The 13,597-nt window shown below is 41.6% G+C and overlaps 2 protein-coding genes across 3 annotated transcripts in view; both read left to right on the top strand.

Annotated features, from left to right (window-relative positions):
* Positions 1 to 4,381, top strand: part of sntb2 (syntrophin, beta 2) — a 29,735-nt gene extending 25,354 nt beyond the window's left edge. Inside the window, exon 7 of the mRNA XM_041939730.1 lies at positions 707 to 4,381. Coding sequence (XP_041795664.1) covers positions 707 to 799 — 93 coding nt within the window. The 3' untranslated portion in view covers positions 800 to 4,381. The remainder of the gene's footprint in view (positions 1 to 706) is intronic.
* A 293-nt stretch (positions 4,382 to 4,674) lies between these two features.
* vps4a (vacuolar protein sorting 4 homolog A) lies at positions 4,675 to 13,437 on the top strand. Of its 2 annotated transcripts, XM_041938789.1 has the most exons (12): positions 4,675 to 4,772; positions 5,008 to 5,074; positions 5,737 to 5,848; positions 5,956 to 6,100; positions 6,189 to 6,250; positions 6,540 to 6,659; positions 7,461 to 7,617; positions 8,108 to 8,256; positions 8,442 to 8,523; positions 9,316 to 9,535; positions 9,664 to 9,804; positions 11,718 to 13,437. In XM_041938789.1, exons 2-12 carry the CDS (start codon positions 5,054 to 5,056, stop codon positions 11,817 to 11,819), a joined length of 1,311 nt encoding a protein of 436 aa, XP_041794723.1. In that variant the 5' UTR covers positions 4,675 to 4,772; positions 5,008 to 5,053; the 3' UTR covers positions 11,820 to 13,437. The 2 variants fall into 2 exon arrangements, with proteins under 2 accessions (XP_041794723.1, XP_041794722.1); XM_041938788.1 differs by lacking the exons at positions 4,675 to 4,772; positions 5,008 to 5,074 and having other exon boundaries at positions 5,701 to 5,848.
* Positions 13,438 to 13,597: the final 160 nt, after the last annotated feature.

Raw genomic sequence — 13,597 nt, 5'->3', positions numbered from 1 at the left:
TCTGTTGTGCTCAACTGGGAGTGCAACTGCATGTGTGAAAAATGTTGTATAAAGACTTTTTTGTGAGATTTGATAAAACATCCTCAGGTGATGTCACTTGTTGGGTCTGAAAGTTTGAAAATCAAAGGAATATGCATATGTGGCGTTAGAAAGAGGTGAGCTTGCCAGACCTCTGAACACACACACACATCCACACTGTCTGACTGAACAGAAGGATTCGCATTGTGGATAACGTAGACAGCAGGTTCTGACTAGGAAGAAGGGTGCATGTAATAAAAAAAAGATTATTTGATTGAAAGCATTCAAATTCACAGCCTGTGGGTGATGGCCAGAGAGGAAGAGTGACGCAGCTTCACACCACCCAGAGCTGACGTCTGCTTTGTTGTCACTCTGTAGCGGGCTTTGCCCACGTTGAAGTGATGTGATGTCTTGTATTTCGAGGGTGTGGCGTGAAAAGGCAACAGACTTACTCAATTCTGTCTGGATAATGTCGAATCACTACAGACTGGAATCAGAACGACTGATCTTACAGTACGGATAATTTGCTCATTTTAAAAAGTGGATTTAGTGTTCAGTTACTATAAGTTGATGGAGGTAACAACAGAAATTTTACCATCTGCATTTCAGCAAAATGCAAGGATGACAAATATCTCGGAACAGATCATTATTATTCCTACTTCACTTCATCCCTCCTTCCATCCTCCAGGTATTCGACCTCCACTCGGGTCCAAAGCCGGTGGTGTTCGTCCTCCACTCCTTCCTGTCCGCCAAGCTCACTCGTATGGGCCTGCTGACGTGAAACAACCAACCAGAGCAGCGTGGATGAGAGGACGGGGCCCAGGCACAGCGAGGAGGGGGAAGACGATCTACAAATGCTGATGCTGGCGGTTGATCTATTATTTTTAGAGGGGTTTTGTTTTTTGTTTTATTTTTTTTTTTAATTTCTCCATTCACAGCTGAAGTTAGGCCTGAGGTGGCGCTGCAGGAGAGATTTAACCAAGGAGTTGTATTGTTGATTGTCTCAAAAACGTGCCTTCTCTTCCAAATTCTCCTCAACCTTTTGCAATCATTTGTATTGCAAATGTAAAGGGAAGTGGCACTTTGCTTGAAGTCTTGAAGTGTTAGACTGTTACAAAACAAAAAAATAGCTATGAACAATCTCATGACATTCCATGTGATAACGGATGAGATTTCATTATGATTGTCTGGTATGATGTAAAAAAAACAAGCTAAGATGCTGTGATGCGCACGTGAGACTCCGTGACCAGACCAGTGCACTTCAAGCAACGTGTTGCTGAAATATATTAAGGAAAGGAAGGATTTTTTTAGACAATTAATACTCAGCCAAGCACAGATTAGTAAACGCTCCCTGTTTTTACTCTATGCCTATCATTCCATGACAGCCTTCCAATGGATTCTTTTTTAATGTATTTGTTTGTCTCTGTGTTGACACGTGGGTGAAAGATGCTGATCTCGAGTCAGAATGCAGTTCATTGATCAGAGATTGTGGGAATGTGTGTGTGTGTCTGCGCTTCTGTTGGCTTGATAGTGTGCCTGCTGTCTGACAGACTCACCTTTTAGCACGTTATCCCAAACTACTGTTGCAATCAGGATTGCCGACTGTGCCTTTTCACATGTAGACGAAGACACTCTTTGTAATTTTTCCTTTTTTTATTTCACACAATAAGAGAATTTTAAGCTTTCGACATGCGCAAGCAATAGTATTACCCTATAGTGTAAACCGTGCTACTTTGTTGCTCTGTCGTTTGTTTTTGTAAGTGTTTATCTCATGATAGCATGACTTTCTGACGTTGAACTGTGTGTCAGATGATGATATGACATGACCGTGTGTTACCTCCCCTTACTGACCTACACTACCACCTCGTCTGTCTCAGTGTCGCTATCATCACATACCAATTTGCTTGAGATTACTTGTCTCTTGTTACCATTCCTACAGTAGCGTTTCTCTGGCTGAGCATTGTTTCACAGGCTTGTTTCAAGGTGGGCCATCAAATGTCAGAGGTACCGGTGAATTTTAATAATCCGAACTGTACCGGTCAAAGACATCGTACCTCATATGAGCCCCTGCAGTATTTTGTTTTACCATATTATAGATTTTTTTCTTCAATTTTAGTCCCAAAAAGCCGATAAAAGTTTGAGAAAATAATCTTAACCCAAGGTCCACTTATTAGCTTTCTTTTAGAGCTCTCAGCCCCATCTCAAGGTCTTTGCTCAGTTGTTGTGGAGATGACTCAGCTCATCATGTGACCTAAGTATGGAACTCGCATTATAATAAGTTAAGTATAATAAGATGGTTTCTGCTGGTGCCCTTGGTCTTCCTCCATCCACTGACTGCTGGTCGATGACCTTTGACCCTTTCCCAGTCAATGCTGTGACTGGTTTTGGTCTGTATTTAAAAAAAAGAAAATAAAATTAAAAATTTTGTAATTACAATAAAAAAAAGTTCTTTGCTGAATGTGAGCAATGAAAATATATTTGTGTGACATAATTAACACATGAGATTTACAATTTTTTTAATGTTTTTATAATAGAAAAAAAGGATGAAATAACAGGAATTTAGATTATTTGTCCTTTTCAAGGAAAATTGTTTCCGCCTTCTGTACAGCCTCAAGAATACGACAATACATCAAAGTGAAATTGTCTGAAATGGAAATAAAAGAAAAACAAACTTGAGCAGGAAAGAATTTCTGCTGCTGGTGGATGAGGTAGACCGGAGAAAGATGATGAGGACAATTCTGCTAAATCTCACTTTACCCCCTGAGAAAAAAAACATGTTCAAATCAAATGCAGATAGTAGACTAAAAGTACCCTTTTCTGAATATTACATGTTGCTGACATTATTTCTCATTGACCAGTGATGTAAATGTGTGTCAATGGGTGTTTTCTCAGCTCTTCTTCTGAACTGCAGCCATCTAGGATCCACTCTTAAGAAACCTCTGGTCTCTTAAGTTGGCTGTGAAGTTTGCAAGTAGGAATAAAATTGAATGATATTTACTTTTAACTTTCACTGTCACTTTTAGAGCAGTTTGATGATGTTGTCAGTTGATGTTTCCAGTGCCCATTCAGTCCTTGCTGTTTTAAAGATGTAATCTGAGTGAGGTCAAATGATGAGAACTGAGCAAACTCCATCCTCTGAGGCAGACATTGAGATGCAGTTGAAAGTTCTGGGTAAAGGTTAGTAAATGGTGCTGAAATCAAGCTTAAGAATGATTATTCGTGCTCCTGAGAAACTTTACTGGAACTAAAATCCCATTACAGATCTTACATACCATCAAAGCAGCCATTTGTTAATCGGTTTCACACTCAGCTTTAGGTGCAGATGGCCTGAATTAGGTCTGTTTTTGGGCTTAAATTGAGGTGAGCTGAAGTAAACGAAACCAATTACAGTCTTCTCTTCAGTTCATCTGTTCAGTCCAGTGCCTGTGTTGAGACTCCGCTCATTAATGAGTTCAGATGACTGTAAATTACGCATTTTCATAACCTTCATTTGTTCCATGGTACATGTTGCTAAAGTGATCCTTCACTGGAGCCTCTGTGTTCTTTTGGGCCTCAAATAATGAAGCATTGTGCCCACTGACTGTTCAACATGGCAAAACAAGATAACCCTTCTGTCCTCGGATAAGGAACACAATCACCGGCCTGTGTGACCTCTATTTTATTTTGGTCTCTGATGTCCTTGTGATGGTTTGAACAACCATGTTTGGCTTTTTTATTAAAGTGAAAATGTGTAATCATATAGTTTCTACAGCTATAGAGCTCTTTTTCAAGGTGTAGTTGATGAGTGGCTGTGTTAGAGGAGAAGCAGATTTAAAACGTGTATGTGGGAGGTTTGCGTTATACATTGCCAGACATAAACTCTTTCTCCTGCAACATTTGAAGCGATAGTGAAGTGTTGCACTCAATCTTTCTTCTTTTTCACCACATTTGATGGTAATCATGTTTCTTGAACCCGCTGCACAGATGTGATTGTCTAAAGTTGGCCATCCTTCAACAAGCTACAGGCCGTCCCTCTTTGAGCTTGATGCACTAACCAATCAAAACCCCTTTAAATCTGTGAATGTACTCTTTCTTTTCCTCTTCCAGATGATTATTTTTAATCTCCTTTCTTGTTATGCTCTGAAATTGTGGCTGTCCTGTCTATGCAAAGCAGTGCTTCAAAGAAGGGGTTTTCTGAACCAAAGGTAATATCTGTGGCAGCTTGCGTCCGACACAATCATCGAACTGAAAAGTCAGAAAGGGATAAAGTGCTGCAATAACCTGTTATATGCAAAGTATTTTAGACTTCCCTCCAAGATACAGTATACAATGTATGATAGCAATGTAATAAGCTCAAATGTAAATACCTACCAATAAAACTGTTACAAATTACAGGAGTTGATTTGTGGTTTATTGTAAAGATTTAGATGGAGCTTTTACGTTTCGTAATATTGACAACATGTACTTCGTTTCATCTTACATATTGATTGCTATTCCCAGCACAGGGGTGCATGGGTGTAAATTTCCTGTCTTAGTATGGTCATACATTGCCGTACGACTGCTATAGCACGAACTCGACCGCTAGGTGGCGGCAGCAGCAGTCCCTGGGAGCTTCTGTCAAGACGCTGCACTGTCACCATTCGTCAAGTTTTTAGGTTTAGCGTTACGACAGGAAAATATCAATACAAATACATGTAAATTTCATTTAGTGAAGATTATAGCCTTAACATATTCTTGAGTGGTTTGGTAAACATTTGTGTTTTGTCACTTTTAAGGTATATGTTTGTCATTTACTGTTATATTTTGAAAACATTAACCGGAAGTTAATCGGTGTATCAGCTAGCTTGTTGGTATACGCAGTGTTGCTGTGGTTTTGTTGGGTCGAGGCAGAGCTGTCATATTTGCTAGCTAACGAATTAGCCTCTGTTTTGTCATGTCAAGAGCAATCTGTCCCCTCGCAACATAGGGCTCTTAACAGGTTCATTTCTTCACATATCCACCTTTGGGTAGGGTCAGAGGATAGAAGTCTGGGTGGAGAGCAGAAGAGTGAGATGAAATGACAACGTCAACATTACAGGTAGGCTACTATTAGCTCACGTTACCCTGCTACAACTGGACACAACTTTGCTAGCCCATACAGCAGCTCGAATGCAAGCTAACGGTAACTTGCTAGCAGAACAGCTGACGCTAAACCCTGCTAACGGTGTTAGCAAGCCAGTTTAGTTTATAGAACCTGCGAACAGTGATCCATTGCGTTATCGTAAAAATAAATGTGTTACCAAAGAAATCTGACGTTATTGCACTGGATAACTACATAACATAAAACCACAATATTAACGAATTCTGGTGTGGGTCGTGAATTTGTGGATTGTTAAGTAGTTAGCGTTTCACCTCCGGGACAATGTTGAACGTTGTAGCTGCCGTTATCTCACCGTTAGCTGGGCTGTGGCTCCTGCTCGCACACGGTTAGCATTTAATAGACAAAGATTTGCGTCATGGAACATTTTAGTCTGGTATTTGACTTAAGAAATACCGGAATATTTTGTTGTAGAATATATTGCACGGCATGTTAACTGGCTGTATAACTGTGCTTTGTTTTGGTCCAGTGTTGACATGTGCAGACTAATGTAAGGATGACTAACCTGTGTACGATCCCTGCCTCGGTTTCTGTGTTTCCACCCACAATTCGTCTAACATCTATACATGTCCTCTGACTGTATTTCTCCGCCTGTGTTGCAGAAAGCGATTGATCTTGTGACCAAAGCCACAGAGGAAGATAAGGCAAAGAATTATGAGGAGGCCTTGCGCCTGTACCAGCATGCTGTGGAATATTTCCTACATGCCATCAAATGTAAGTACTACAGCATGGCAGGTAGATGGTCTGGTCTTACAACCTTCTGTTGGTACCAACATTGGTGGGTTTTACTCACGTTGTCATGTGGAACTTCTTTCCTTCAGATGAGGCCCACAGCGACAAGGCAAAGGAGAGTATACGAGCAAAGTGTATGCAGTACCTGGACCGAGCGGAGAAACTTAAGGACTATCTGAAAAATAAAGACAAACAGGGCAAAAAGCCTGTCAAGGAGGCACAGAGCAATGACAAGTATGCTGTCTATCTTCTGCTCTCTCAGAAAACACGTTCATGTCTGTGGGCGTTACTGTATTGAGTCTGTCTCTGTGTGTTTGTGTAGGAGTGATAGTGACAGCGAGGGTGAAAATCCAGAGAAGAAAAAACTGCAGGAGCAACTTATGGGTAAGTAAATATCCATGAGTGTAATAAGCCAGTTGATAAGCTGTTTATGTGATATTAGATTATTTTGTATAATTGAATAACACCACACTGCTTTTAAAGGTGAAGATCTTCACCTAAAAGGATTGTAATGAGGGTTACACTTTGATCAAACGTAGCTTTTTTGTTTTTTTAGTAGTAGTAGTGATGGGTTCAGTGCAGTAATGAGGTCTTTTTGCTACAGATGTACAGTTACCATTGACTGCATTTCAAGGGTGGTGTTGTCAATCTTAATCGTGCTCTGCCTGGCCAGGCGCTATTGTAATGGAGAAGCCTAATGTCAGGTGGAACGATGTGGCTGGCCTGGAGGGAGCTAAGGAAGCCCTGAAGGAAGCTGTCATCCTGCCCATCAAATTCCCTCACCTCTTTACAGGTACTGTGGCATCTTCTGTCTCTGTGATTCTGTTTACATCGACTAATTATCATCCGCTGAAATCAAAATGTTAGAAGGATATGGCAGAGGTAAGCACGTATAGGTGTATTTGAAGCCAAAAATGTACATTGTCAATGATACGGTAACGTGATAAGTGGGGGTAAATATGCAGCTGAAACATTTTTAGTTGATTGGTCAACAGAAAATTATTTGTAACAATTTGGTATTCAATAAATCATTTATTGAGCTAAGACAACAAACATTCTCTGGTTCCAGATTCTCAAATGCTACTTTTCTTTGTGTCTGTACTTTGATACTGTGTTTCATGTCATTGTAAATTGAATCTCTGTGGATTTTGCACTGTGGGTCAGACACAGCCATGTAAAGATGTCAGCTTGATCATTGGGAATATTTGACAAATGTTATTATATGTTCTTTTCTGTTTTCTCTGATTTTAGAGAGCAATCAGAAAAGTATGATAGATTAAGTAATTATTAAATTAGCTGCAGCCTTAGTTTAATGTCCTGCGCATTAGATGAGAAGTCACTTTGATGATTTGAAATAGCCTTTTAACATTACCTCTATAATGGATGTTGTACTGCTACTCTTTTATTAAAAGCTTTCCATCCTTGTTTGACTGTAAGTTGGTGTAGCAGTAAATGTTTTCACATTAACTTTCATTCCTGTTTGACTTATTTTTTATGTTGGACTGATAAACAAGATGTTCAAATGTGTCCTTTTCATTTGCACCCTAGTATGACATCATATGACCACCATTACTTCTGGTCTCTTTGTTCTCAGGCAAGCGGACCCCGTGGAGAGGCATCCTGCTGTTTGGTCCTCCGGGGACGGGCAAGTCGTACCTGGCTAAGGCCGTGGCCACTGAGGCCAATAACTCCACCTTCTTCTCTGTCTCCTCCTCAGACCTCATGTCCAAGTGGCTAGGAGAGAGTGAGAAGTACGTGTGTTCCTCCGGTGGCTGTAGTCTGAAGCTGCACTCTCTTTTTAGGTGTTTTCAGCCTAACTAGAGTGACACTGACTCTTTGATTATATTACATATACACGAGTATATTACAGTATTGTTACAGAAACACTGACTTAGTTATGAGCAGTTATGGAAACTTGACTTTTGCTGTATTTCTGCTTTGTTATTAGATGAAAACATTTCTCATTTTCAACAGATTTTCCATATTTTAATCAAAAGTAACATTAGTAAATCTAACAAAAAAAGCTAAAATACATACCAGAAGGTAGAGGGCATGTCCTTTTTTTGAAAACTGCTCAAACACAGTGTAATGATGGATTATAAGATGCTTAGAACCCACATTAAATCCTTTTCCAATCCGGACTGGTGGAACACTCTGTCTTTGTTAGGGCCTCTTCTTACTCCGGTCTTTGTGTCTCAGTCTTATTTTCTTATTCTGTCCATCTCCCCCTGTTACTACCAGGCTGGTGAAGAACTTATTTGACTTGGCTCGCCAGCACAAACCCTCAATCATCTTCATTGATGAGGTGGACTCGCTATGCGGCTCCAGGAACGAGAACGAGAGCGAGGCCGCCCGCCGCATCAAGACAGAGTTCCTGGTCCAGATGCAGGGTGAGCCAAACGATAACAGTGATAATGCACAGTGAAGACTATGCAGTACCAAACTGTATACACAGTATAAGTGACAACAAAGGACTACAGAGTCATTCTGAATATGCGACTACATAAACCTGCGCGGACACAGAGGGAAGCTGGACTGCTCGTATATAATTGACTGAAGCTCTGTGGTTTTGCAGGTGTGGGAAACAACAACGATGGTATCTTGGTACTCGGAGCTACCAACATCCCCTGGGTGCTAGACGCTGCCATCCGTAGAAGGTCAGAGATCACTTTAATACTGCATGGTTAATTGTGTTTATTTCAGCCTGAGTTTCCTTTAAAGGGATTTTTAGTGGTGTCATTCAAATCACAATTTTGTTTTGTTTATTTACCAAGGAGAGGCAAATTCATACTGGTCAGTCAGAGGAGACATTTCACTGTAGCTGTACACCATGAAAATCCATTATGATGCAGAGCAACTGAAGCGTGTTCCTAGTCTCTACTTTAAATCAAAAGTTATTGTGATCGCGGCACATTATTTTCTCTGAAATTCAATAAAAGACCATAAGCCATTGGCAAGTAGTTGGGCAGAAAAAAGTAATTTAACAAAAGTTAATTACACAAAGTGTATTTCAGTATTAATGCAAAGTGCAGGTGTCTGCAGGTACTAATGCATATCAAAAAGTAATTGTAAAAGTACAGTAAGTATTGATGGAGGCAGATGAAATGCAAAGTGGACAAAATAAGACAAGTGGGATTAATTCTGTAGCTCCAGTAAAACAATTGGACCTGCACTACTGAAGTAACATACCAACAATGGTCTGCAAAAACCTCCCCATTCACAGCATGTGAAAACTGTGTTTTCATCAGTCTTGCTGCTTCACTTAACACAAGCTGCATTTTTATATTCTTCCCTTTCTCGGAGTGTAAAATTCAGTCTAAAATTGAGCCTCAGGCAGCTTTCACAAGCTCCTGCTTGTTGAAGCTTCCTAGGGCACCGTTTATGTTACCTCTGTTTTGAACAGCTGGTGAATGTGCAGTGAACGGGATTTGTCCCCTGTTGTGTGTCAGATTTGAGAAGCGTATCTACATCCCTCTGCCGGAGGAGCCGGCTCGGGCTCAGATGTTTCGTCTCCATCTGGGCAACACGCCACACAGCCTGAGTGAGGCCGACCTGCGGCAGCTCGCCCGCAAAACAGACGGCTACTCCGGCGCCGACATCAGCATCATCGTCCGGGACGCGCTCATGCAGCCTGTCAGGAAGGTTCAGTCTGCCACGCACTTCAAAAAGGTGACATCAATGGAAACCAAAGGAAGAAAAAACTTCAACCTTCAAACGGCAACATCAGTCGAATCCCTGTTCTGGTTAAAAACGGTCCCATTTCTATTCAGCTTTGTTTCTTGTTCTTGCTCCTGCAGGTTCGTGGTCCATCCCGAAGCAACAACCAGGTGATGGTGGACGACCTCTTGACCCCTTGTTCCCCCGGTGACCCTGCAGCCATAGAGATGACCTGGATGGATGTGCCTAGTGATAAGCTACTGGAGCCCATAGTCTGCATGGTGAGATACACTTATATTCATGGCCCAAACAAAATGATCAGCTCTTCATTCCAGACCTCCATTCTTCTTCTGTCTCCATAGTAACCGCTAGACAAGAAAGTCCAGGGAACAAAATATATTAATATGCCTCTTTAGTCAGTAGTAAGCAATACATCTTTGTTAGTAGAAGCTCTAAAACATGGACAGATTATTTTCCATGTTCTTTTCCTTCATGATATTCATGATTAGATTTTATTAGATTACATTAGATTAGTCTTTATTGTCTCCCATAGGAGAGATTTGTACACCAAGGTAAGTCCTCAGTAGTTTGATTGACAGTTGAAGTTGAACACCTGTTCATCTTACAGTTTGGTAACCTGTACCTTCTGCCAGAAGCCTTTAGTCGTACTCCTTGTGAAGGATGTGGTTTGGGTCACAGGTGATTTTTGCTTCCTCGCTGTCACCTCACATACCTCCTGGAGAGAGGATTGGAGCAGCATGCCAATTATCCTTCCAGGCCCTTCTGATCAGGTTTTGGAGTTGTGGTTTGGGACAGGTTACCAAACCGTGTTGTCACGCCATAACAAATAATAGATTCAGTGGCTTCCCTGTATAACTAGGGAGGGTGACTCTGGGACGCCGGAGCTCACCGCCTAGCCTCCTGGAGGTGTAGTGGGACTAAGTAGGCAAAACACTGTTGAAGGGAGGTTTCCACCTGATGACCCCCAGAGACGTGTTAGGAATCACTGCTCTTTGGCAGGTATAGAGGCAGATTAGAGCTCCAAGGTTCTTCACTGAGAATGAATCCTCTTTTTGAGCACAAGTATCTTGTGTTTAAATTAACTCAATTGATTTCATCTTTATCAGCGAATGTTTTAAGAAGAGGAGCTGAAATCCTGTCTGAGCTACTGGCCCTCTTAGCGTGCAGCTTTTTAAAAGGTTTGGCCACACCACTGAGATCAATCAGTATTCAGTCCTGTTGGATCACATGTCACTGTAATAGACAGGTTTCTACATGCATCAATACAGAAACTGTTCATAGAAACTGCTGAGTTAATTTGCTTTTTCCAGTTGATTCAGTGAATGTTTTTCCCTCTTGTCAGAGTTCAGGTTGGTTATTGCTTTCACCGTGTCGCAGCAGCAAACTGTGTTGCTCCTACGCTTCCCTTAGTTTCCCCTTTAGTTCTCTTTCACCTGCTCTCACATCCTTTTCATCGGCTCATTTTTTTTGGCATGATGTAGTCTTTGTTGTTTGGGTATATCCTAATCTTTTTTTGGCACTACAGTGTCGACACAAAAACTAAACGACCCAGTGATCACCTTCACAATACTGTCAGTATTTCAGTCTTGTTGGAAAACTTCCCACTCTGTGGACAAGAAGGGACTAGTTTGCTCCTATTTATTCCTGTCCTGCCACACACCGACAGATTTGTAAGGGTGGACCTGAAGGTGGAAAAGCTGGATGGTGTGAGGGTCCAAATTTGAAAGGAGGGGGTAGTTCGATCTTAGCAGTGTATGCATCTTTAGTATCGTCAACGCATTTGTCCAGAATCTTTTCGGTGTGCTATTAATGGACATGTTACTGGAACTTATTGTATAATTCCTGCAGCAAGAGTCGTTCATAAAACACTAAACCACCTCTTCCTATCCATGTGGACATTTGAGAAGCCTTGTACCTGAACCAGCAGGTCTGGGAAGCCTTCTTGGAGCCAGGTCTCTCACGGTCCCTGTGACCCGTGTGTTCCACTGTGCCCCCGTCAGTCAGAAAGCTCCCTAACTGTTTCTCAGATTTAATGGATCATGTTAATATAAAACATGATCCACAGTAACAGAATTCAAACTGTGAAAGGTGGGAAACTGGATCAAGGAGAACTTGAATATTAAAAAACAACCGACAACAAATTGACTAGTGTGCATCTCTGCTTCCTTTGCAGTCGGACATGCTGCGCTCTCTGTCCACCACCCGTCCCACAGTCAACACTGAAGATTTGCTGAAGGTCAAGAAGTTCACAGAGGACTTTGGGATGGAGGGCTGAGGGACAGAGCACCACCCTGCCCTGCCCCACCTCTCCTCAGTTCACCAGAAGGGTCAAACTGCTCCCAGCAACACTCACCCCACCCCTCAACCGCTGTACCATCCTGTAGGCTTTCATCTCTCAGCTGAGCGCTTGGTTCACTGCCTCTCATGGATTCCAAAAGAAGCGACTGGTCTGCGCGAACGGAGAAAGAAATCTTCTATTACTTCCTTGTAGTATCATCCAGGCCAGTGTTTTTGAATCCTTGCAGGAAGTTGACCAAATGCTACAATAGAAATTTTTGGTGTGATTTGGTAGTTGGACAATAGAGCCCACGTCTTTCCCCCATTTCTGACAGTGTTCCGTTATAAAGCAGCCGCTACAGCATATTCACTACAAGAACTTCTCATCTAACCTGCATTGGTGTGAGGAAAGCTGCATTTGAGTCTAAATGCATAAAGTCTGTCCCTCTCTGAGCTGATTCTATCTGACTGAAAGACTGTACATTTTGTTGCCATGGTGCACTTTGCTTTGGATCGCAATGAAGGACAGTGACGTATGAAGAAGAGACAAAAGAAGAAGACAGTTCTCCTGACAGGCATGCGAGTGTGTAAATGCATCTAAGTGTTTTTATTAAGCTTGTGTGTCTTAATGTATTTGTCTGTATGTTGAGAGCCCTGTTATTTTGTTATTTGTCGAAGAGTTAAATTAATGGATCTTTGCTGCCTCCGTGGCCCTCTACAGCTCGTTGTGTGTCGACATCAGGCCTGTACCTCAGTGCAAGCAGCAGTTTGAGTGAAGCTATCATGTTCAATATTTACAATGCAAGAGATGTGCTTGATCGAGAGCCAAACACCACGTTTCCTCCATCCAAAAGCTTGAAAAAGATTTTTTAAAAACTCAAGTGTTAATCCTTTAGTTGTTCTTGAGAAAAAAGCCTCACCACAAGGTTCATTTCTTAGCTGTTCTGGAGCTTTCAGTTATATTACACGGTCTTCCTCAGCAGGAGGAGGATACATGTTCAAGTGTACATTTTCTACTGTAAGGACTGCTCATCCGTCTTGGCTGGAGAGCTGAGGCTGAAAGGTCATACTTGACCCTCGAAAATAGCAGTTGGTCCATTTAGCAGAAGTTCTGGAGCTTTCGATTATATCACATGATGTTCATCACCACAGCTTATAAAACAGTGCAGATGAGGAGTCTGTGAAATGTTCTGAAAAAAATGAGAATTTGGGCAAACTCTTGCTGAAGAAGACCATGTAATTGAACTGAAAGCTGCAGAGCAGATGCTAAATAGACCTAGCTGAGGCTGTTGTCTCTTCTGCTGTTCCCAATGAAAATTGAATTTAAAATCCGGTCAAATGAGTTTCTGCACTGCATTTCTCAGAAAGCACTTGTCTGAGAGCGAGCGGCACTGTGATGTCCTCCTGTTTGAATTTTATTTGACTGAACTTTGTCTTTCCGTAGCTGTCCTTCCTGTTCCTGTTACAGAGAATCAATCAAGCACGTCTCTTTGAATCTGAGTATTTTGATTGTGGTTTGTTTGCCCTGGCATACATTGTTCAGTAATGTTACAGAACACTTTATACAACATGTTTGATCACACCTGACTGACTATAATAGAGATAGTTTGTTTACACTTGAAGTATTTCTTTTGTTGATGTTTCATGATGGAGCTCCAGTGGAAGTCCTGTGTCGGTTTTGTTTTTCTTTGAGAATCACACTACCCTACCCTGAGCCAAACACTACCATATTGTTTCTCCAACGTCCCTTCATGGCTGCCTCTCGTCAAGCTCAAA

This window comes from Chelmon rostratus, chromosome 6 (genome assembly GCF_017976325.1).
Source record: "Chelmon rostratus isolate fCheRos1 chromosome 6, fCheRos1.pri, whole genome shotgun sequence".
Classification (NCBI taxonomy): domain Eukaryota; kingdom Metazoa; phylum Chordata; class Actinopteri; order Chaetodontiformes; family Chaetodontidae; genus Chelmon; species Chelmon rostratus.
Note: the sequence above shows the minus strand (reverse complement) of the source record. Positions and strands in the feature narration are given on the sequence as shown.

Coding starts and splice junctions, on each gene's coding strand:
- vps4a (XM_041938788.1), top strand. CDS start 5,701: ATGTCCTCTGACTGTATTTCTCCGCCTGTGTTGCAGAAAGCGATTGAT. Junction 6,251..6,539: donor ACTGCAGGAGCAACTTATGG/GTAAGTAAATAT, acceptor CTGCCTGGCCAG/GCGCTATTGTAATGGAGAAG. Junction 7,618..8,107: donor TGGCTAGGAGAGAGTGAGAA/GTACGTGTGTTC, acceptor TGTTACTACCAG/GCTGGTGAAGAACTTATTTG.